This window comes from Taudactylus pleione, unplaced genomic scaffold (genome assembly GCF_031769625.1).
Source record: "Taudactylus pleione unplaced genomic scaffold, aTauple2 ptg001874l, whole genome shotgun sequence".
NCBI lineage: Eukaryota > Metazoa > Chordata > Amphibia > Anura > Myobatrachidae > Taudactylus > Taudactylus pleione.
Genome location: NW_028286271.1, coordinates 772233 through 797210, shown reverse-complemented (window position 1 = coordinate 797210; position 24978 = coordinate 772233). Strand labels below are relative to the sequence as shown.

Here is a 24978-nt window from a genome sequence, read left to right as displayed (position 1 = left end):
CACTATTATTGTTCGGTGACGCTGCGCTATTACTGTTCGGTGACGCTGCGCTATTATTGTTCGGTGACGCTGCCAGCCAGACCGCAGTTTATCATCCACGTATTGTGACTCTATAAGTCGTAGAGCAGTGTGTTATTCTTTTCTTATTCCTAAAAAATCTTGTGGCACTAAGGGGCAAATTCAATTAGGTGCGAAAAGTTGTTTTCGGCAAAAGAGTTTTGCCGGTGATGTCACTTCACCAGGCGAAAACTTATCCCCGTACTCAATTCCAAAGACTTTCCCCGCTGCGAAAAATCAATGCATTGGCATAGGCGAAAAAGATTCGCCTATGAATCCAGGTGGAAAAAATGTGCGGTTTTGGGGTGCAAAGGTGGGGAAACCCCCAAAGCTAAACTGTGTAAAAAAAAAATACTTAAGAACACCCCAAAATAGTACTTTCAATTTGGGGGGTGAAAAAGACCAAAGTTGAGGGACAAATATAAAAACAAGCGAAATAGACTCCAAGGCGGTCCCCAAGTATGCGGCAGGTGTTTTAAGATTGCAGGTGGTTGCGGTAGATGGATTTTTAACATTTTTTAAAACTTAACTTTAGCTACTTTAAAATATGCCTAATGCCATTCTTCACCACTTATACAAAGATGCTAGTAGCAAGCAATAGAGAAAACATAAGTACCCAGATTAGCTTTATTAGGGGTACTAGTACATCCCTATAGTGATCCCCTAGTGCAGCTTTTCGGGTGGGTACAGGCTGTTTTACCCATTTTCGACAGTACTTTTCAATAACTCCGAATTCGCCGGATGCCATTTTTAACAATTTCTAATTGAATACGGGGATAAGCGGGGACGCTCGTGATACTTTTCTGGATGGAAAACCAGTGATGATGGCGAAAACCTTGCCAGGTGAAAAGTTCCTGACACTTCACACCTAATTGAATATGCCTCTTAGTGGTAGCTCAGTGTTTTACTCATAAAAAATCTTGTGATACTGTAAGTGGTAGCACCATGTATTAATCTTTTCCTTTTTATAAAAAATCTTGTGATACTGTAAGTCATTGATATCACAGTGTACAGCAATAGCCAAAGTTATGAGAATGACACAAGTGTTGGCTGTCACAAAGTTTGCTGCTTCAGTGTTGTTAGACCTTTTTGTCAGATGTTACTATGGTATACTGAGTTAACATTACAGCATGACATAAGTGTCAGATGTTACTATGGTATACTGAGGTAACATTACAGCATGACATAAGTGTCACATGTTACTGTGGTATACCGAGGTAACATTACAGCATGACATAAGTGTCAGATGTTACTATGGTATACTGATGTAACATTACAGCATTACATAAGTGTCAGATGTTACTATGGTATACTGATGTAACATTACAGCATTACATAAGTGTCAGATGTTACTGTGGTATACTGAGGTAACATTACAGCATTATATAAGTGTTAGATGTTACTATGGTATACCGAGGTAACATTACAGCATGACATAAGTGTCAGATGTTACTATGGTATACTGATGTAACATTACAGCATTACATAAGTGTCAGATGTTACTATGGTATACTGATGTAACATTACAGCATTACATAAGTGTCAGATGTTACTGTGGTATACTGAGGTAACATTACAGCATTATATAAGTGTTAGATGTTACTATGGTATACTGAGGTAACATTACAGCATTTCATAAGTGTCAGATGTTACTATGGTTTAATGAGGTTACATTACAGCGTTGCATAAGTGTCAGATGTTACTATGGTATACTGAGGTAACATTACAGCATGACATATGTGTCAGATGTTATTATGGTATACTGAGGTAACATTACAGCATTACATAAGTGTCAGAGGCTTTTATTGACAATTACATTAAGTTTATGCAGAGTGAATATTTGCAGTGCTGACCCTTCTTTTTCAAGACCTCTGCAATTCGCCCTGGCATGCTGTCAGTCAGCTTCTGGGCCACATACTGAATGATGGCCGCCCATTCTTGCCTAATCAATGCTTTGAGTTTGTCAGAATTTGTGGGTATTTGTTTGTCCACCCGCCTCTTGGGGATTGACCACAAGTTCTCAATGGGATTAAGGTCTGGGGAGTCCGAGCCACTTACTTATCACTTATGCCTTATGGCAAGGTGCTCCATCATGCTGGAAAAGGCATTGTTCATCACCAAACTGTTCTTGGATGGTTGGGAGAAGTTGCTCTTGGAGGATGTTTTTGTACCATTCTTTATTCATGGCTGTGTTCTTAGGCAAAATTGTGAGTGATCCCACTCCCTTGGCTGAGAAGCATTCGCACACATGAATGGTCTCAGGATGCGTTACTGTTGGCATGACATAGGACTGATGGTAGCGCTCACTGTTCCTTCTCTGTACAAGCATTGTTCCAGATGCCCCCAAACAATCTGAAAGGGGACTCATCAGAGAAAATAACTTTAGCCCAGTCCTCAGCAGTCCAATCCAGGGCCGTAACTAGGGTGGTGCGACCAGTGCCATGGCACAGGCACTGCAGGGCAGGGGGCGCTATTTGGGCCTGTCAGTTTTTCTGTTTATTATCAATCTCACTTGTAGCTTCCTCTCCTTTTGTTCCCAGCATCTCCTGGCTACCCCTATCTCTTCCCTGGCCTTTCCCCATGAGGCCATGGCCCTCTCTCAGGAGCACTATATTATGTCCCTATTTATCCCCAGCATCTCCTGGCCTCCCCCATGAAGCCATGGCCCTCTCTCAGGCGCACTATATTATGTCCCTATTTATCCCCAGCATCTCCAGGCCCCCCCCTATCTCTTCCCTGGCCCTTCCCCATGAGGCCATGGCCCTCTCTCAGGTGCACTATATTATGTCCCTATTTATCCCCAGCATCTCCTGGCCTCCCCAATGAGGCCATGGCCCTCTCTCAGGTGCACTATATTATGTCCCTATTTATCCCCAGCATCTCCTGGCCTCCCCTATCTCTTCCCTGGCCCTTCCCCATGAGGCAATGGCCCTCTCAGGTGCACTTTATTATGTCCCTATTTATCCCCAGCATCTTCTGGCCTCCCCAATGAGGACATGGCCCTCTCTCAGGTGCACTATATTATGTCCCTATTTATCCCCAGCATCTCCTGGCCTCCCCTATCTCTTCCCTGGCCCTTCCCCATGAGGCCATGGCACTTTTTCTGGTACACTATCTTATGTCCCTATTTAAAAAATGGGAGGAGGGGGTGCCAATGCTCTCTCTGGCACAGGGCACCAAAAAGTCTAAGTACGGCTCTGGTCCAATCCCTGTACCTTTTGCAGAATATCAGTATGTCCATGTTTTTCCTGGAGATTAGTGGCTTCTCTGCTGCCCTTCTTGACACCAGGCCATCCTCCAAAAGTCTTCGCCTCGCACCTATGTGATTATTCGGAGTGCGTTAGTGTCCCCATATATTAATTAACATTATACTTTCCTTTTTTGTCAGCTTCATGTGTAGATTTACTGTAATCTTTAGATTAAATGTATTCCAAATATGCAAAACAAAAGCAATGTACAGGATATGGTGTAGTACGTTACACAGTACTTATTAGGCAGCATAAATTTAAAAGCACCATATGTAACCCATTTAGACACATATGGGGATTATAAACAAAGGATCATAAATGATGGATATAAAAATAAAAATGCAGCATCTATCAAGGGTACATTTTTTCTAGTAAATTAGAGAATTGCCAGATGTCCCTTGAATAAGGGCCTGTAGTTGTTATAGGTGGAGGTATTGGAAACTTCAAACAGGGTCCAAATGAAGGGGCTTCCCTGGATATCTCTTCTATCAGAATCTCCTGTCACTCCACCAACATGTATCGGGAGACACCAGCTCTCTTCCTCAGGGTAGTAGTGACTTCCCAGGATGATCTTTATATACTCTCAATGTGATAGACTTCCGGGTCATAAATTCCCCTTCCTTGTGTCATTCATACAATACTCTTACATTAACCCAGCCTCCTTATTTAAAACATGGTGGGAGGAATGCTCTCCATAAATATACATCAAACACGAATTTAAATTGTTCATTTTGATGATAGTGATGTCCCAAGTGAGTACCGCCAGACCGGAAGTGCTTTCGGTTTACCGTTCAATGTCCCGAAGTCTTTCTCCTGACTGACCCCGGTGTCAGGAATTATAGGGCTATATTTTACAGCACATATTACGTTTCTCCATTGTTGTCTTTTCTAATCCCAGACTTTGTAGACTACAGTAGGGGCTTCTTCCTGTCTTTGGAACGCACAGGTGGCCCGCACTACTTCAGTTTTTGCGGCCATCTTGTGTGTGGCATGTCTCCCTGTAGTCCTCAGAGGCCATACTAGATGGGGCGAAGTTACTTCTGTTGCCGAGATTCATCTTCTGTAAACCAGCCATTCTTTCACCTTGTTTAACGACAGTCACATAGAGAAGGTCCTTTTGATAAAACATATGGCCACAAGGTTCCCTATATATAATAATAGGATTCTTGATCCAAATATATAGCAAATTTAAGATTATAATTTATATATAAACATGCTAATTAAAATGTAGCCCATTACAGTATATAAAAGATAAATAGATAAAAGTAACATGATTTGCTTACAGAACTCATGTAGTACAATATATAAAACATAAAAAGTGTATAAAGTGTGTAACTGGGTAACAAACATATTACGACTAATGAGTGGGTAAGAGGATAAAAGAATAAAAGTGGATGAGAGGGGAAAGTCTGATAAAAGAAAATCTTTAATGCTGGTCATACAGTATACACTGATCTGTCTATCACTAATCCTGGGTATACACTATACAATTATCTGTATATCACTAATGCTGGCCATACACTATACACTTATCTGTCTATCACTAATGCTGGGCATACACTATACACTTATCTGTCTATCACTAATGCTGGGCATACACTATACAATGATCTGTCTATCACTAATGCTGGGCATACACTATACACTTATCTGTCTATCACTAATGCTGGGCATACACTATACAATGATCTGTCTATCACTAATGCTGGGCATACACTATACACTTATCTGTCTATCACTAATGCTGGGCAAACACTATATACACTTATCTATCTCTAATGCTGGGCATACACTATACACTTATCTGTCTATCACTAATGCTGGGCAAACACTATATACACTTATCTATCACTAATGCTGGGCATACACTATACACTTATCTGTCTATCACTAATGCTGGGCATACACTATACACTTATCTGTCTATCACTAATGCTGGGTATACACTGATCTGTCTGTCACTAATGCTGAGCATACACTATACACTGATCTGTCTATCACTAATGCTGGGCATACACTATACACTGATCTGCCTATCACTAATGCTGGGCATACACTATACACTTATCTGTCTATCACTAATGCTGGGCATAGACTGTACAATGATTTGTCTGTCACTAATGCTGGGCATACACTATACAATGATCTGTCTATCACTAATGCTGGGCATACACTATACACTTATCTGTCTATCACTAATGCTGGGCAAACACTATATACACTTATCTATCTCTAATGCTGGGCATACACTATACACTTATCTGTATATCACTAATGCTGGGCATACACTATACACTTATCTGTCTATCACTAATGCTGGGTATACACTGATCTGTCTATCACTAATGCTGGGCATACACTATACACTTATCTGTCTATCAATAATGCTGGGCATACACTATACACTTATCTGTCTATCACTAATGCTGGGCATACACTATACACTTATCTGTCTAACGCTAATGCTGGGCATACACTATACAGTTATCTGTCTTTCACTAATGCTGGGCATACACTATACACTGATCTGTCTGTCACTAATGCTGGGCATACACTGTACAATGATCTGTCTATCACTAATGCTGGGCAGACACTATACAATTATCTGTCTATCACTAATGCTGGGCATACACTATACACTGATCTGTCTGTCACTAATGCTGGGCATACACTATACACTTATTTGTCTATCACTAATGTTGGGCATATAATATACACTTATCTGTCTATCACTAATGCTGGGCACAGACTGTACAATGATTTGTCTATCACTAATGCTCGGCATACTCTACACAATTATTTGTCAGATATCTGTGCAGTCTGTCTGGTTGGAATGTATATCTGGAAATAATAATGTATATGCCCAGAATTAGGAATAGTGGGTCGCAGGTGAGGAATTCTCTCTCAGATTGTCATAAAACCACTTCCGTTCAAAGTCCAAATTTAATCCATTTGGAGATAATGTCTTCATGCCCACCCTCCTACAATCTTCATACTCTGAACTGTATTCAGTCAAACTCATTTAAGTGTATGTGATATCTTAAATTGTTGCATTCGTCATTACCTGTTTTTGTGATTTTGTCAGTGAAGCATGGCTTACGATGGCATACTGGGCTGTTATTGGGCTGTTGTTTACATAGTCAAACACAGTCCAATGTGACACCTTAGGTCAGCTGGACATGTCTCAGATGTAGCCTGTGTTAATCAGCTACAGGATATCTTACTAGTCACATCTAAGAGAGCTGTGCATCCCTTGCACGAAGTACCCTATGCACAAAGTATCCAAAATGAACAGTTAAAAAACAATTGAACAAACATTGGAAAACACCAAAAAGCAGGTAATTTCTAAGTGAAAATAATATTTATTTAATAATCTAAGATTTACACTTTTCATTTTATATCATCATGTACCAAAAATTATTCTTTCTTATTTCACTCCATGGCATCTTCTCTAAGGCTATCACATCCCTCACTCCTCATGCAGCTCACCCCTCTGTGCACATTGCAAACTCGATATTCTACTCCCCCTTATGAATACACATGAGCTATTTACTTATCTTTATAAATTGACAATAACATCCACAACCTGTCATCATACAAAACTTTCACACAAAACCCAGAACTATATTTATATCTCTCTCCTTCTACTTCTATTAGCTGGTGACATATCACCAAATCCAGGCCCTTCCCACATGCCCTACTCACAACGCAATATAAATCCAGCAAACCTCAGACACATCACATGCCTCCCATCACCCTCCAAACACTGGGAAGCAATCAGGAAGCCGACTGCCTAAATACCGGCAGCTGGCTTCCTGACTGTCATATCCCGGCAAGGGTGAAATGGCGGGCATCTAAATGTAGACGCCTGCATTTCCCCGACGCCGGGACACCGGCGCCCGGCATCCCGATCGTAGTGATGCCGGGCGCCGCGAGCGGACAGCCGCGGGGGGGAGGGTTAGGTTTAGGGCTCCCTGGGAGGACTTAGGGTTAGGCACCCCCCGGGAGGGTTAAGGTTAGGCTAGGGGGAGGGAGGGTTAGGGTTAGGCACCCCCGGGGGGGACTTAGGGTTAGGCACCCCCCCCGGGGGACTTAGTTTTAGGCAGCAGGGAACGGGGTAGTTAGGGTAAGGCACCTAGAGGGGGGATTAGTGTTAGGCACTTGGGGGGAAGTTAGGGTTAGGCACCACTAAGGAGGGTTAGGGTTAGGGGGGTTAGGTTAGTAGATACTTACCTATCCACAATCGGGATTTCCAGTGCTGTCGGGCTTCCGCTGCTTCCAACTCTGCTCTTGTTGGGCTGCCGCTGTAGGGAATCGAACCGCCGGCCGTGCGGCCGGCAGTATTTCAAATCCATTCCCAAACACTAACACGTGCCTTATGGAATGCACGCTCTGTCTGCAATAAGCTAACATCCGTCCATGACCTCTTTATTTCAAATAACCTCAACCTTCTGGCAATAACAGAAACATGGCTCACACAATCAAACACTGTCTCCCCTGCTGCACTTTCACATGGTGACCTACACTTCTCACACACCTCCAGGCCTAGCAATTGTAAAGGAGGTGGGGGTAGGAATATTACTCTCCCAATCTGTTACATGCACAATTCTCCCACAGGTACCATCACTCACATTTACATTATTTGAACTACATTCTATTAGGACTTTCACCCTTTCTCTCTGTGCATTGCTGCCATCTATCGCCAAACTGGACCACCCAATCAATTTCTTGAACATTTTTCTGCCTGGCTCCCTCATTTCCTATCTTCTGACATCTCCACCATCATTATGGGTGATTTCAATATCCCCACTGTCGAAGCTGGTTTAGTGGCTGAGACAGAATCAGTGTAAAATTAGCTTGGAGCGACGCCAATAAAAATAAGAATCTGCATGACGCCATTTTAAGTTACAACTCACGAGCTAAGTACAGATGGCAATGTTTTAATACAAGCCCATTCTGGGGACAACCTTGCATAGAAATATACCAAAACAAACACAGTATCAGTTAGCAACTAGAAAAACAGCTTCCTGAGAAAAGTAAGTAGGAAAAACAATACATCAGGAACTGTGGGTGTTTTTGCATGTAAATGGAGAGACCCCACATGTGGACAGGTGTAGCTGTGGCAATTGTAATAATATGGCCCAGACACTTGAATTTGACTGAATGAACAATGGTAAGAAATCTGCTCTTTTAACCTCATTGTCAGACAGGCTGGCACCAGCACAGTTGGGGGTCTCCACCCTGTTTGAGAGTGAAGCTCACTGCTCATAACACATTTGCAGTTTGAAAATGTTGGTAAGAAATGAGGTGTGTATATATATATATATATATATATATATATGTATATATATATATATATATTAGGGGTGAGCGGGTTCGGTTTTATTCGGATTTACCCGGATCTTTAAACGGCATTTTATTGGCTATCGCCTATCATGTGTTTTGGGTAGCCAATATAATAAATCCGAATTTGCGGTAAAGTGGCGATAAGAACCGAGTAAATCCGAGTAAAACCGAGCCTGCACATCCCATATATATATATATATATATATATATAAAATAGGATCCGGCACTCCCTGTATAGATGGATTACTTAGCTGGTTGCCTGCATGGATAACGAATGTGCATAAGACCCTCAGTGATGCGGCACTCCAAGCGAATAAACACACCATAGACACGGCTGGAAAAAGTCAATGTTTCAATACCTAGAACAGCGGTATTTTCATCAGGACATGCATACACATACAAAAAACATCCTACCTTATATGTGCTCACCTAAGTGACTAAACAGCCTCACCGGAGCAGGGATCCACACCCGCCCGGCGGCGCTGACCAATGACGTCACAGCGTCACATGACTCTACTAGACAAGTGCCATCACCATAGTGACATATAAACAAACTAGCGCAGTCTGCATTACAGTGCTGTGAGATTAACATACACATAGTCAGATGGCATATTATGTATCATATAACAAGAAAGTACTAACGGCATGTCTGCAGATTTAGATGAGGTGCTATACACACATTTGAGGATAATATATTCCATATGCATAATTAAATGGTATTCAAGTTAACAAAACATCAAGATATATATACTAAACATCACAGCTTACAAGAGAGATCCTAGGCTCAATTGCTCATTTAGACCCCTGGGTGACATTGTGCCCAAACGATGTATCCATCGAGTTTCACATTGTATTAATTTATGGGATCTATCTCCTCCCTGCATAGATATTTGGATATGGTCTATCATCCTATATTTGAGAGCAGATAAAGGATAGCGTGCCAGGGCAAAGTGCTTTGCCACAGGTTGTTCATTACAACCATTATTAAGAGCTGATCTAATGGCACTTCTATGAGCTGCCATGTGCTCTTTGAATGTTCTCTCGGTCTTGCCTATGTATGATAAGCCACAAGGGCATATTATCTGGTACACAACGAAGAGTTACAGGTAAGCCTATGTCGAATACGATATTTACGTCCTGACAGGGGATGCAAAAAAATATCACCAGGAATGAGGTATCTACAGGTGGTGCAGGTACATCTAAAGCAACCCAACTTGCCAACACCAACTCCATCCGCCCTGGGACCAAGACTCGATATGTCAGTCTTGACAAGTATATCACGAATACTACGCCCTCTTTTATAACATGACATAATACGAGTTTCGTGTAAGTTAAGATCAGGATCTGTTTGAATAATTGGCCACAGTTTTTTGGAAACCTTATTAATGTGGCTACTAGACTGATTGTATTTATTGACCCACGGTATCATATCAGCATTATTATTCTTTTTGGGCATATTATGCTTCAACAATGTCTCCCTGTCTATACTCAATACTTGTTGCTTAACACTGGTTAAATGAGTCAGATCATATCCTCTACTGACAAATTTATTAATCATGTCATCCATCTGCGACTCAGCCAAAACCTCATCCGTGTTGATTCTCCTAATTCTCAATAATTGAGAATAGGGAAGACCACGAATAAGTGGCCTGGGATGACAACTGTCAGCACATAGCAAATTATTTTTGTCAGTCTCTTTAGTATATAGGCTGGTAGAAATTTTACCATCAACCATAGATATCTTAACATTCAGATAATTTACTGACACATTACTAATATTGAATGTCAATTTAGCAGGACAATCGCACCTATTATGTTGCTCAATTAGCTCAATGAATTCATGTTTGGGGCCCTTCCAAAACACCAATAGGTCGTCTATATACTGCACATAGAAAGCAACTTTCTGTGCAATATCAGGTTTATCAAAAAACAAATCATTTTCTACACCAAACATATAAATATTGGCGTACGATGGGGCCACACTGGACCCCATCGCACAGCCGATATTTTGGAGGTAAAATTGCTTATCATAAAGGGAAAAATTCTAGTGAGAATAATTTGTAATAGATCAATAATCAAGTTAATATCAGGCCCAACATATAAGGGATGATCTCTAAGAAATTTCTGTGTGGCAGCCATCCCTTCTACATGAGGTATAATAGTATAAAGGCTGCCTACATCTATACTACAAAGCCACACTTCTTCATTAAATATAGGCAGTTCCTTCAATTTCCTCAAAAGTGAGGATGTATCAAGAAGATAATGAGGATGACTACGGATACATGGCTGCATAATAGTATCCAAATAAATAGCTGTCGGTTGCAACAATGACCCTCTTGCTGCAATGATGGGTCATCCCAGAGGATCAGTTAATGACTTATGTATTTTCGGGGTACAATAAAGCACCGGAACAACAGGATACTGCGGAATTAAAGCCTCCTTCAATTGTTTATCAATGATTTTATGGTCTACTGCTGCAGTAAGGATATCATTAAGTTCTTTCTTAACCATCGATGTTGGATCCGATGGCAATAGTCTATATGTCGATATATCCCCCAAATGGGCTGCAATCATTTGTTGGTAATTATATAGGTCCAATATAACAAGGGCTCCCCCTTTATCCGCCGGCCGAAAAATCAGGTTAGAATTATTGGATAGTTGTATGAGAGCAGCATATTCTTCCTTAGTGAGATTAAATCTGGTGCGTGGTAGATCGACAATCACATCATCAACTTCATTATGTAATAACCTCATAAATGTCTTGATAGAAGAATTAGATGATAAAGGGTCAAACGTTGACCTAGGTTGTAATTTCTGCAATTTAGCAGGTAGGGGTGCCGCTTGTGTGTTCATAGGCTGATTGTTTTTAGAAAAAAATTCTTTCAATTTTAATTATCTATTCAACGCAAATTGTTCTGCTTGCCATTGCAGTGGGTCAAACTTCACCGTAGGGACGAACGATAAGCCTTTATACAATACTCGTAATTCTGTCTTATTAAGATGGTATGTAGACAGATTTACAACTAAGTTTTGCGAGGAATTGGAGGCTTCCTTCCACGACCTCTTCCTTTTCGTTTGTCCTTCCCTTCTGGTGTAACGTCTCCACCTCCTCCTTCTCGGGATCTGGTGGTAACCCCTAAAGGGTATGGTTTACGTCTGGCACCACCATCACCCCTAGGTCTCTCATATTCACTATCTGAGGTTTTATACTCATTAGATGATTCAATGTCCATATGCCGCATGCGATTTCTCCTAAAGAAAGGTCTCTTAGTGACTCTTTCATTTGATGTCCACCGATATACAGTATTAAGTTCATAGTCAGTGTCCACTTTTAATTTTTTCTCTTTTTTAAATTTAATAAGATCACATCTGTAATTGTGGACTTGTGCCTCCAATTTATCCAGCCATTTTGTATCACGGTCCTGCTCCAATGTGACCTTACACAAACTATAAAATGTAGCAATCTTCTCTTTAACTGCAGTAATTTCCTTGGTTGATTGTTCAATGATAAGCAACATTAAGTCGAATGAGCATTTATTTAATATGGCAACCCAGCGTTTGCAGAACATGGGGTCATGCTTTCCTATAGTAGGGCAATTCTTGATTCTAAGACCCCTTGGGATCTTTTTAACCCTATAGTAATCACTAAGGGTTAACCCGTGGTAGAAATAATCTACTTCACATTTTTTGAGCTTTAAAACCTCATGATATAGATCCTCACATGATGCTGATTCTAATTGCTCCAATAAATCAGTTGTATATAAAATGGCTTCTGCCTCAGATTCAGAATATGATAGAATGTCTCCAATAGGATAAATTGCATGGCTATATCCACTCGTGACATCATCCACCTCAGCCTCCGTCATAATAGCACTAAAGTTCACACCAAATAGGTGTATATCTTTAAATATAATATAAGTATTCAAGATTCAGCCATATGCATATTAATCATCAAACATAATACTACTCCCCTAAAACTGTAGAGGGGTATAGTAAACAAGTGCCAGTGCAGTGGTGATGTATAAAAACAAATCAGCAATAAAAAAAAGTCGCCAGATGAACACACAATTAATATATATGCGCAGGTGCCCTGGTCCAAATAACTCCAGTGAGCCAAACTGGATGTATAGACATATATAACATAGGATCCGGCACTCCCTGAATAAATGGATTACTTAGCTGGTTGCCTGCATGGATAACGAATGTGCATAAGACCCTCAGTGATGCGGCACTCCAAATGGATTACTTAGCTGGTTGCCTGCATGGATAACGAATGTGCATAAGACCCTCAGTGATGCGGCACTCCAAGCGAATAAACACACCATAGACACGGCTGGAAAAAGTCAACGTTCAATACCTAGAACAGCGGTATTTTCATCAGGACATACATACACATACAAAAAACATCCTACTTAATATGTGCTCACCTAAGTGACTAAACAGCCTCACCGGATCAGGGATGCACACCCGCAAATCAAAAGGTTTTTCATAATCAGGTATTCCCAATGCAGGTGCTCTTGTCAGACTATCCTTAAGGCTAAGGAAAACCTGCTCTGTTTCCTCTGTGTGTACGACACAATCGGGCTTTGAGGAAGAGACTGTCCTGTAATGGTAAAGCCAAAATAGAAAAACCTGGGATCCACATTCTGCAGTATCCACACATTCCCAAGAAGGTACGGATTTGCTTTTGGTTTTGCAGCAGTGTAATGGTCTGTATGGCCTGAATTTTGTCAGTAGTCAGATGTCATAATACCTGGGTTAGACAGTGTCCCAAGTATTTAACCCTGGTCTGGCATGGCTGTAATTTGTCCTTAGCAACCTTGTGTCCTGTCTGTGAGAGACGAAGCAACAGTAGTTTAGTATCATTTAAACATGACATAAATGAATCAGAACACAACAATAAATCATCTACATATTGTATTCGAACAGATCCATTGGCAGGTTGAAATGATTGTAAACAGTCATGTAAGGCCTGGGAGAAGATACTGGGGCTGTCTATGAAGCCCTGGGGAAATCCTGTCCATGTGTATTGTAGCCCCCTGTATGTAGATGCAAATACTTACTGACAGTCAGGATGAAGAGGGACAGAGAAGAAGGCAGAACAGAGGTCAATGACGTAAAATGGGTTGCGGATGGTGGAATCTGCATAAGGATGACAGGTGGGTTTGGCACTACGGGGAATTGGCTCTCAACTACCTTATTAACCCATCTAAGAACCTGTACTAATCTATAGCCCCTCACTGGAAAAATGGGACTATTGGCTACACTTGCTGTACGGACTAAAATTCCCTGTTGCAATAACCACTCAATTATGGGATAAACCCCTATCTCTATTTCTTTTTCTAATGGGTACTGGGGAATTTTTGGAGCTTGCCTACCACTTGTTAGATTTACCATTACGGGAGCTACATTTGTCATCAATCCAATGTCCTGTCTATCTTTGGCCCAGAGGGACCCTGATATCTGAGATAACATCTGCTCTACCTGAGATGGATTTTTATCTGAAACGGTAGAGTGAAACATTAACCTTTGGGGAGTGTCCAGTATATCCCTCACCTCATGTGCAACACTCTCTGGGATATCTAAAAATATACCATCAGGGGTACAATAAATGACACGTCCCATTTTACATAACAAATCCCTTCCCAGTAGGTTAGTAGGGGCCACTGTTGCCAGGAGAAAGGAATGCCTGGTATGCAATGGACCAATAGTAACCTCTGCAGACTTGGTTAAAGGATAATGTTGCACTTTATCCGTTACACCCATTGCTGGTACTGTCTTGCAGGTCACCTGTAAATTAGATGGAGATTTTTTTACTGATCTGGTCGCCCCTGTGTCTACAAGAAAAGAATGTTTAGTACCAGCTACATCAACTGTCATTACAGGTTCTTCCCTTGTTCTCCCAGTTAACCGGACTGGCTGTAGACTACAGGTGTGACCTGACCCCTAGAGCTGACTGTCTTCCTCCAGTAAAGCATTTACTGCTACAATGTGAGCAGGTGTTTGCTGGAACTGTCCTGACTCTTGTGGGTGCCCCTTCTGTGGGTATCCCGGTGTTCTCTGGTTTGGCATTTCCCACTTTCTAGCTTTACAAAACCTACTTATGTGTCCCTCCTTGTTACAAATATAACACCTTTGTAGTTGACGTGTATTGAAAGGTTGTTGTCATGTGGGTTTGGGGAGTGTGGAAAGATTGTGGTTGTATATGGGGGATATGGGTTTGGAGGTTGTGTGGGATGGGTGTATTGTGGCTGAGTGTGATAGGAGTGCTGTGGTGATATTTGCATTCCTTCCAGAGCTTGAATACTAACAGCTATTAGCTTCTCGCTCTGCATTTCTCTCTTCCTAAAGGTGTTTTTATCATGCTCAATTGCAGGTTCCCTGAGTGTGTCTACTGTAATTCCCCTCCATCCAGGAAGTGAGGTCTAAACCCTGGCTTTTAGAGGGTCTTTAAGACCATTCATAAGCACCGTTATGGTCATTTCCCTGTGATGTGTGTTGTCTTTTCTATCCTCTATGCCCGTGTATTGGGTAATAGTCTGCAGCGCTCTGGTAAAATAATCTGCTGCAGACTCACTCTCTTTCTGCTTAATTGTAAAGTTAACTATTAATGGGGAAAAAATGGCCAATTGGGTCACAATGCAGGTTATGTTGTCCTGATCACATTCATCAGTTACGGGGCCATCTCCATCCAATACACAGGTCGTGATAAACTTTTTCATGTCAGTATTGTGTGGAAGACATGCCTGTAATACCACTCACCAATCTTTGTTGGTTGGCTCATGAGCATTACCTAAATCCTTTACAAATCTCTGGCACTTTGCTAGTTCTTTCCTAGGGTCAGAAAAATCTGTCAATACGGAATGTAGCTCCGCTCTCATCCATGGACAATGCATCGCTACTGTACATCCCTTGTGGTCACTATTCCATTTGTATCCGGATTCCCATTGGGAACAGTTATTGTCCAGATGGGATGGAAGCCTGCCACACTGCTACCTTTGGCCTTGCTACCTGGTTGAGGGTTCAGCCTATTACTACTACGTACCAACAACCTCCGCTACTGTTACAGCGGGTGTTAATACTTCCTGCACTAGTGTGGCTACCTCCATTTCTGGTACTAGCGGGGCAGCTACCTGTGGTTGCTGTGATGGTACATTTAACATTTGGGCAACATGGAAAAGACCTGACATTACAACAGGTTCATCATCTGTATAATAAACATGTTCCTTATAGTTACTTAGGAGAGGGTACAAGTTACTTGTAACATTTTTATGATTTTTGAGATCGACTGTACCTTCAGCCCCATCCACATAGGGCGGAGGTGGTGTGCATGCGCTACTAACATTACCTTTGGTAATGCTACCTTGCTGTGCGTGCGCACACCCTTGCGGCGTACACACAATGCTATTTAGCATTGCGAGCGTGTTGCCTTGCATCGTGCGCGCGACGCTAGTTTGCATTGCATGCACACTGCTAAGCCACATGTTCCGCTCATGCTGCCACAACTTTAAACAAACATTAAACTTTATCCTTTTCTTTAGGGATTTCACTAAACATATATTGTCTCTAACATTATTCAGTACCTCAGAATCAAAGCTACCAATCTTAGGAAAAGGTTTTCTACATTCCTTGGTCATGTTGGCCCATATGCCGCAGTACGACGTAGGGTACAAACCATACTTTTTAAACATGACATACCTGGCAGAACCAACCGGCCCTTCCATCAGCAGCACATCATCGACCATTGCTAGAGATTGCTTCGCACCCATCTAAGAAAACACTTAGCAATTTCTAGAGAATTTCGATTGGTGAACGATTTTCAGTGAGCTACGTTCACACACTCCCTCCCGTTATACACAGCCGGCCCGCAGAGAATTTCAGTCAGCTTGCACAACGAGGAGCCGAATAACCACCTATGTAAATTATTCTACCTGCGGCGAATTCAACCCAGGCTTCAGCCGCTTACTTCTTCCCTTTATGCACCACCTCCCCAATAAGCGAAATGGTAAGTGCGCATAAACGAGGAGTAAAATAACCGCCTAGCTGATTATTTTACTTGTGATGAATTTATCTCAAGCTTCACCACTCGCTTCCTACTTTGAGTTTACTCCCAGCTGGTAGCATCTAGGAGTTCCAATAACTCCTAACCTTGCCAGCAGTTTCACTCTCACAACAACCCACTTCACAATCACAGTTTATATAACCATGCGGTTCGATCGCATTGCCCAAAGAACCTAACTGATCAATGGACTTTGCGATTAATGGGTGTCAGACCAAGAAACCCCTTAGTTTCTCGATAACCACAATGTACCCAATTTGTACACTGGCCCAGTAGCTTGTACGGCCCCGTCAGACACCTACTGAGTTTCAACCTAGGCATAACCAGACAGTAGCCTCTACTTTACAATGACATGTTTCAATTACATACACCTTTTCTGCGCAGAAAAAAAATAACACCTTTTTCCCCAAATATAGTAGTGTAATTCAGAGGTTTACCAAGCAATCACGCTATGCATACAATGACCGTTTGAACACGTGGCAGAAATACAGGAAATATGCGTACACTATTGTGTGACTTCCCCTTTTAACACAAAACTTTAGCAACGAAAGAAAACAAACTTTTCCTTCCTTGTCCCTGGATTCTAATCAGCGCTCCTTGAACTCACAAAATAACGGATATCGGTCTCTCAACATCAAGTGGTAGCAGGTTTTCGGACACAGTGCGTCCTTTCCTGCATAGGGCGCCGTCCACCCTTTGGTGAGAGATCGATATCCGTGTGTTACCGTGTAAATTCCGGTAGCGTGACCTCACTGTGAGCCCCCAAGTATGAATACCTAATGATCTTTATACCCAAATGTTGCTATTTAGCGCTATAAGTCGCACAAGAAATAATTGCTTTCCAGACTTTGATTGTGGTTCCAAAGCACAAAAAGATATTATTCACCTAAAAGCATTCAGTTACACGCCTTGATCTATAATACAATTAGCGCAAAGAGATTATACAGTCACAAGGTACAGTCAATACATACGCAGGCGCTCTGAATCCAGATTTCCCAGCATCAAAGGTGAAGCCTCCGTCAAAAGAAAGAATATGATGACTGACTACTGGAAATAGAGCGCCTGAATATATACCCTTACAGAGAGTAGGCAATACAATGGAAACGAGTTGACATAATCCCATTAGTTCTTCCTCTTGGTTCTTCTGTTACGATTTAGTTCACAGGTCAGTTTGTACAGTGTTAGTTCAGCCTTCCAATGGCTCTTTGTGTATCTTTTCCCACTGAAGAACAAGTCTAAACTGGCTAAAAACATTACATTACAGAGTACATTTCAATACCTCTATAATTCAAAACTTGCAAACTCATGTTGCGATCTCCTTGCCAATGGAACCGGAGATCTGCAAATAAACAGTGGTTTAGAATGGCACCAAACATGGTCTGCTTATCATGTACTAAACCTTAGATCTCAAATACATTCATTTCCAACATAATTGATAACTAATAAAACGTCTAATATTGACCTTAATGCTTGGGAACCTTTCAGTGTAAGTATGCAATGTGTCGGTTTGGGAATATTAAGAAAAGACGCTAGTATGTGTTGTGCGTCTATGTTTTTGTGAAGTACATAATGGTACATGCTTTGCGGGGTTGTTCATATCATATGTATTAATAGATGTACGTATTTGTATAATGAGGATTTTTAACATAGGGCAATGGCAGACGCACGACGCTAATAATTATAACATAGCTCTGTACACGGATACTGTGTGGGATTCGCAAAATGGCGTTGTGCTACCATTCGCAAAATGGCGTTGTGCCGATATTAATTTTACAATTTAGGTTTCAGCCAATCATCCGGCTTCGACACTCTTCTCATACACACACTACAATCCCTAGGTCTTCAGGGCACAGCCCTTTCTTGGCTCTCATCCTACCTATCTAATCGTTCTTTCACTGTTCACTTTTCTTGTTGAAGTGGATTTCAATTTGCCACTAGGCACTATATATTGGGCTGTGATTCTATTTACTGAGTGTTGGAATTGGTATTGAATTTTAGATGTATTTCTGTGTTATGCCTGTCAAGCATCACTATGTTTTATATTATGTTGTATCATTTGTTACATGTTTTAAAATGGTAACTTAATAAAATACTACTCAATTAAAAAGTGTTCCTGAATAGCTACAAAACATTGCTATATAATCACATCAACATGAAGAGATATATAGTGATATTTTCATTTCATTCTGTACATTAACAGAGTCCATTATGTTTGTAGCAAAAAATCCTGCTCCACATTCATTTAACTATATACTTTTATTTCAGGATTCAAACCAATTACTTGTCTTTACAAAGAATAAATCAAGAGCTCGAGGAGAAGTTGCACAGAATGGTGAGTTTTTAAGTCTTTAAATATTATCATTTATCAGCCAGATGTAATTGTGGGAAATCTGCAGAAACAAGATATTCTTCTGGGGTTGTTCTGGGGATATGATGAGATAAGAGGCCATAAGATAAGGACATGTGCTGTATAAGGAGCCCACACTTGGCCGGGATTCGGGATTAGCCATAAATTTTATCTTTTTTTAAATGACGGGCATCGCAGAGGACCTTCAGCAGAGTGCTCAGTGCCACCTGGCTGCCCCTTCCCCCGGCTGTGCGCACTGTGCAGCATGGCGTGGTGACATACCAGCTGCCCACCTACCCCTTAGGCCGCTGCCAGAAAGCCCTGGCACCCACCACCCGGAGAAGGGTAAGTCACTGGGGGGGCTGGGCGGGGGGCTTTTTAAAAAAAAAAAAAAACCCAACCCAATCATGAGTATCCCAGGAATCCCAGGATTGAAAAAATGCCCAGGATTGGCCTCCATAGCGCTGTATACTCATTAGTGGTTATGCAGGCAGTGCTATATCTCCCTCCCCAGGCCCAGGGGTGTCCGTCTGTGTCCTGCCTGTCACTAATAGAGATCACACCAAGCTCACAATAACAGATTTCAGGAGTGAACACTTTTGTCATCATAATAATATGTACGACAGTTGTAGGTAACATTCTTCCTGTTGCTCATACACTGATGCCAGAACAGCTCCGCCATCATAGATCTATAGCATACGGTATAATATGATATAATACTATGCATGAAGTAGCAGTGAAAGAACTTTCTAGCTTCTGAAATTGTGCACATACTTTATACACTTTCTATCAGCAACCCAACCCGTCCCCTCTCCTGTCTACCCCAACCCAACCAGTCCCCTCTCCTGTCTACCCCAACCCAACCAGTCCCCTCTCCTGTCTACACCAACCCAACCAGTCCCCTCTCCTGTCTACCCCAACCCAACCAGTCCCCTCTCCTGTCTACCCCAACCCAACCAGTCCCCTCTCCTGTCTACCCCAACCCAACCAGTCCCCTCTCCTGTCTACCCCAACCCAGCCAGTCCCCTCTCCTGTCTACCCCAACCCAACCAGTCCCCTCTCCTGTCTACCCCACTTATACAAGAAGAATATATTCCATATATGGGATAGATATGAGCTGGATAGATGAGAGACAAATAATCTAGAGAGAGAGAGTAGAAAGAGATGATATAGAGCCTATTTATCAATACTAGTTTTACAAAAATAATGTGAAAACTGTTATCAAATGTATGAAAGGGCTTTTGATCATGGGGGGATTGGCGATCGCATGGTGGTTAGAGCAAGCGGTCTATGGGCCTGATTCAGAGCCGAACGCTCTGACCAGAGTGCTCGCTCTGAATCAGGGCCCTCCTCCATGAAAATAGAGCAGCCTCCTGGCCGCTCGCATAGCTGTGGGTGACCACCCACAGCATATGCGAGCGTCCATGATGATGGTCGCGATGGTCTTGACCATCGTGACCATCGGGCTTGAGACGGAGACCCTGCGGTAAGGTCTCGCTGCCGCAAGCCCTGGAGTGATTTTGGCTCTATCAGAGCCAAAATAACTCCCACTGACATCACTAGTGACATCACTTTGGTGCGAGACCCGGAGCGATGGAGAGCCCGTCGCTCGCCGGGTCTCGCGCATGCGCACGACGGAGCTACCTCTGTCGTGTGCATGCACAGTGGGGGAACATCGACCCGCTTGTGAGCGTCCTGTGCTCGCGAGCGGGTCTGAATGACCCCCTATGTGCGGTCACACTGTTAGGGGATTTATTGTGAAAAATACCAAGGAAAGTGTGCGAAAAAGATTCACAGGGACGGAGCCCTTTCGCAATCTCTGTCTCTATATGTGACATTGATAAATCCTTCTGATGTATTCAAATTTCAAATTGCAATATTGGCCGAATTTATCACATCCCATGGACTGTAATAACTAGGTCCCCTAGAGAGAGTTAATGTAGAGAGAGAGAGAACATGTTTATCACAGTTGTGAAAAAATCCTGACAAATACATTTCTGCCAAATGCAACTTCACTATCCAAAACAACACTAGTACAGTATGTATCAATATTGAGGCATCAGGACATCTCCAATGATATCCATCTATCCAGGTGAAGGGACCTTCTCATTTCCAAGTCCATCTCACACATGTATTACAAATGTTATGGACGTCTCAGGGTTTTCTCAATTCCTTGTAAATCTGTGTATGCTGTAAGGGGGTCATTCAGACCCGCTCGTGAGCGGCAGTATGCTCGCAAGCGGGTCGATGTTCCCCCACTGCGCATGCGCACGATGGAGGGAGCTCCGTCGTGCGCATGCGCGAGACCCGGCGAGTGACGGGCTCTCCATCGCTCCGGGTCTCGCATCAAAGGGGGCGTGCTGTCGATGTTGATTGACAGCACGCCCCCTTTGGTGGGCATGCAGGGGACGTACCTGCCAGACGGAGGCGTTCCCATGGGAACGCCTACCGTCTCAAGCCGGCCCCACTGACATCACTAGTGATGTCAGTGGGAGTGATTTTGGCTCTGATAGAGCCAAAATCACTCCAGGGCTTGTGGCAACGAGACCCTACCGCAGGGTCTCCGTCGCAAGCCCGATGGTCACGATGGTCAAGACCATCGCGACAATCATCATGGACGCTCGCCACAGCTATGCGAGCGTCCATGAGGACGCTCCAAAAAAAGGTAGGAGGGCCCTGATTCAGAGCGAGCACTCTGGTCAGAGCGTTCAGCTCTGAATCAGGCCCTAAGTCTTTGGGCATGGACTGGCTGGACCAATTTGCAATATGCAGCACCTATCTTTGTGTATTAACACCTATTTCCCTATAGATTGTAAGCTGGCGAGCAGGGCCCTCTTACCTTTATGTCTGTCTGTTATTGTCTGTCTGTTCTATTAATGTTTGTTTCCATTTGTAAAGTACAACGGAATATGCTGCGCTATATAAGAAACTGGTAATAAATAAAATAATAAATGTACAGTACACCAAAGCCGCAAGCATAGAATAATCAGAGAAAGAAGCCACAAGCCAAGAAAATCAGATTAAAGCCAGAATACACGGAGTATCTGAATTATTATGACCACCGGGTTAGAACTTTGTTGGGTCACCTTTTGCCCTTAATATGGCTTGCGTTCTTGTAGTCAGGGATTCTACTAACAGTCGATATGTTTTGTGGTGAATATTAACCTAAATACATTGAACTGCATGTCCATACTTTGCTTTCACCAGTCTGGAGAGTCATGACAATGTTGGAAGGATCCATGATTTAGTGCTGTTGTCTCCACACCCTCACCCTAACATCTGCGCGGTGTAATTGTGACGTAATTCATCAGGCCACATGGAGGTGCCTCACCCTAACATCTGCGAGGTGTAATTGTAACGTAATTCATCAGGCCACATGGAGGTGCCTCACCCTAACATCTGCGCGGTGTAATTGTAACGTAATTCATCAGGCCACATGGAGGTGCCTCACCCTAACATCTGCAGTGTAATTGGAACGTAATTCATCAGGCCACATGGAGGTGCCTCACCCTAACATCTGCGCAGTGTAATTGTAACGTAATTCATCAGGCCACATGGAGGTGCCTCACCCTAACATCTGCGCATTGTAATTGTAACGTAATTCATCAGGCCATATGGAGGTGCCTCACCCTAACATCTGCGCGGTGTAATTGTGACGTAATTCATCAGACCATATGGAGGTGTCTCATCCTAACATCTGCGCGGTGTAATTGTGACGTAATTCATCAGACCACATGGAGGTGCCTCACCCTAACATCTGGGCAGTGTAATTGTAACGTAATTCATCAGGCCACATGGAGGTGCCTCACCCTAACATCTGCGCATTGTAATTGTAACGTAATTCATCAGGCCATATGGAGGTGCCTCACCCTAACATCTGCGAGGTGTAATTGTGACGTAATTCATCAGACCACATGGAGGTGTCTCATCCTAACATCTGCGCGGTGTAATTGTGACGTAATTCATCAGACCACATGGAGGTGCTTCACCCTAACATCTGCGCAGAGTAATTGTAACGTAATTAATCAGGCCACATGGAGGTGCCTCACCCTAACATCTGCGCAGTGTAATTGTAACGTAATTAATCAGGCCACATGGAGGTGCCTCACCCTAACATCTGCGAGGTGTAATTGTAACGTAATTCATCAGGCCACATGGAGGTGCCTCACCCTAACATCTGCGCAGTGTAATTGTAACGTAATTCATCAGGCCACATGGAGGTGCCTCACCCTAACATCTGCGCAGTGTAATTGTAACGTAATTCATCAGGCCACATGGAGGTGCCTCACCCTAACATCTGCGCAGTGTAATTGTAACGTAATTCATCAGGCCACATGGAGGTGCCTCACCCTAACATCTGCGCGGTGTAATTGTAACGTAATTCATCAGGCCACATGGAGGTGCCTCACCCTAACATCTGCGAGGTGTAATTGTAACGTAATTCATCAGGCCACATGGAGGTGCCTCACCCTAACATCTGCGCAGTGTAATTGTAACGTAATTCATCAGGCCACATGGAGGTGCCTCACCCTAACATCTGCGCAGTGTAATTGTAACGTAATTCATCAGGCCACATGGAGGTGCCTCACCCTAACATCTGCGCGGTGTAATTGTAACGTAATTCATCAGGCCACATGAAGGTGCCTCACCCTAACATCTGCGAGGTGTAATTGTGACGTAATTCATCAGGCCACATGGAGGTGCCTCACCCTAACATCTGCGCAGTGTAATTGTAACGTAATTCATCAGGACACATGGTGGTGCCTCACCCTAACATCTGCGCAGTGTAATTATAACGTAATTCATCAGGCCACATGGAGGTGCCTCACCCTAACATCTGCGCAGTGTAATTGTAACGTAATTAATCAGGCCACATGGAGGTGCCTCACCCTAACATCTGCGCAGTGTAATTGTAACGTAATTAATCAGGCCACATGGAGGTGCCTCACCCTAACATCTGCGAGGTGTAATTGTAATGTAATTCATCAGGCCACATGGAGGTGCCTCACCCTAACATCTGCGCAGTGTAATTGGAACGTAATTCATCAGGCCACATGGAGGTGCCTCACCCTAACATCTGCGCGGTGTAATTGTAACGTAAATCATCAGGCCACATGGAGGTGCCTCACCCTAACATCTGCGAGGTGTAATTGTGACGTAATTCATCAGGCCACATGGAGGTGCCTCACCCTAACATCTGCGCAGTGTAATTGTAACGTAATTCATCAGGCCACATGGAGGTGCCTCACCCTAACATCTGCGCAGTGTAATTGTAACGTAATTAATAAGGCCACATGGAGGTGCCTCACCCTAACATCTGCGCAGTGTAATTGTAACGTAATTAATCAGGCCACATGGAGGTGCCTCATCCTAACATCTGCGAGGTGTAATTGTAACGTAATTCATCAGGCCACATGGAGGTGCCTCACCCTAACATCTGCGCAGTGTAATTGTAACGTAATTCATCAGGCCACATGGAGGTGCCTCACCCTAACATCTGCGCGGTGTAATTGTAACGTAATTCATCAGGCCACATGGAGGTGCCTCACACTAACATCTGCGAGGTGTAATTGTAACGTAATTCATCAGGCCACATGGAGGTGCCTCACCCTAACATCTGCGCAGTGTAATTGTAACGTAATTCATCAGGCCACATGGAGGTGCCTCACCCTAACATCTGCGAGGTGTAATTGTAACGTAATTCATCAGGCCACATGGAGGTGCCTCACCCTAACATCTGCGCAGTGTAATTGTAACGTAATTCATCAGGCCACATGGAGGTGCCTCACCCTAACATCTGCGCGGTGTAATTGTAACATAATTCATCAGGCCACATGGAGGTGCCTCACCCTAACATCTGCGCGGTGTAATTGTAACGTAATTCATCAGGCCACATGGAGGTGCCTCACCCTAACATCTGC

At 43.0% G+C, this 24978-nt stretch overlaps 1 protein-coding gene across 5 annotated transcripts in view; it reads left to right on the top strand.

Moving 5' to 3' along the window:
- Nucleotides 1–24978, top strand: part of BEGAIN (brain enriched guanylate kinase associated) — a 258065-nt gene that overhangs the window by 164003 nt on the left and 69084 nt on the right. For all 5 annotated transcript variants that reach the window (XM_088465156.1, XM_088465158.1, XM_088465157.1 and 2 more), the window contains one exon: nt 18976–19042. In XM_088465156.1, coding sequence (XP_088321282.1) covers nt 18976–19042 — 67 coding nt within the window. The remainder of the gene's footprint in view (nt 1–18975; nt 19043–24978) is intronic.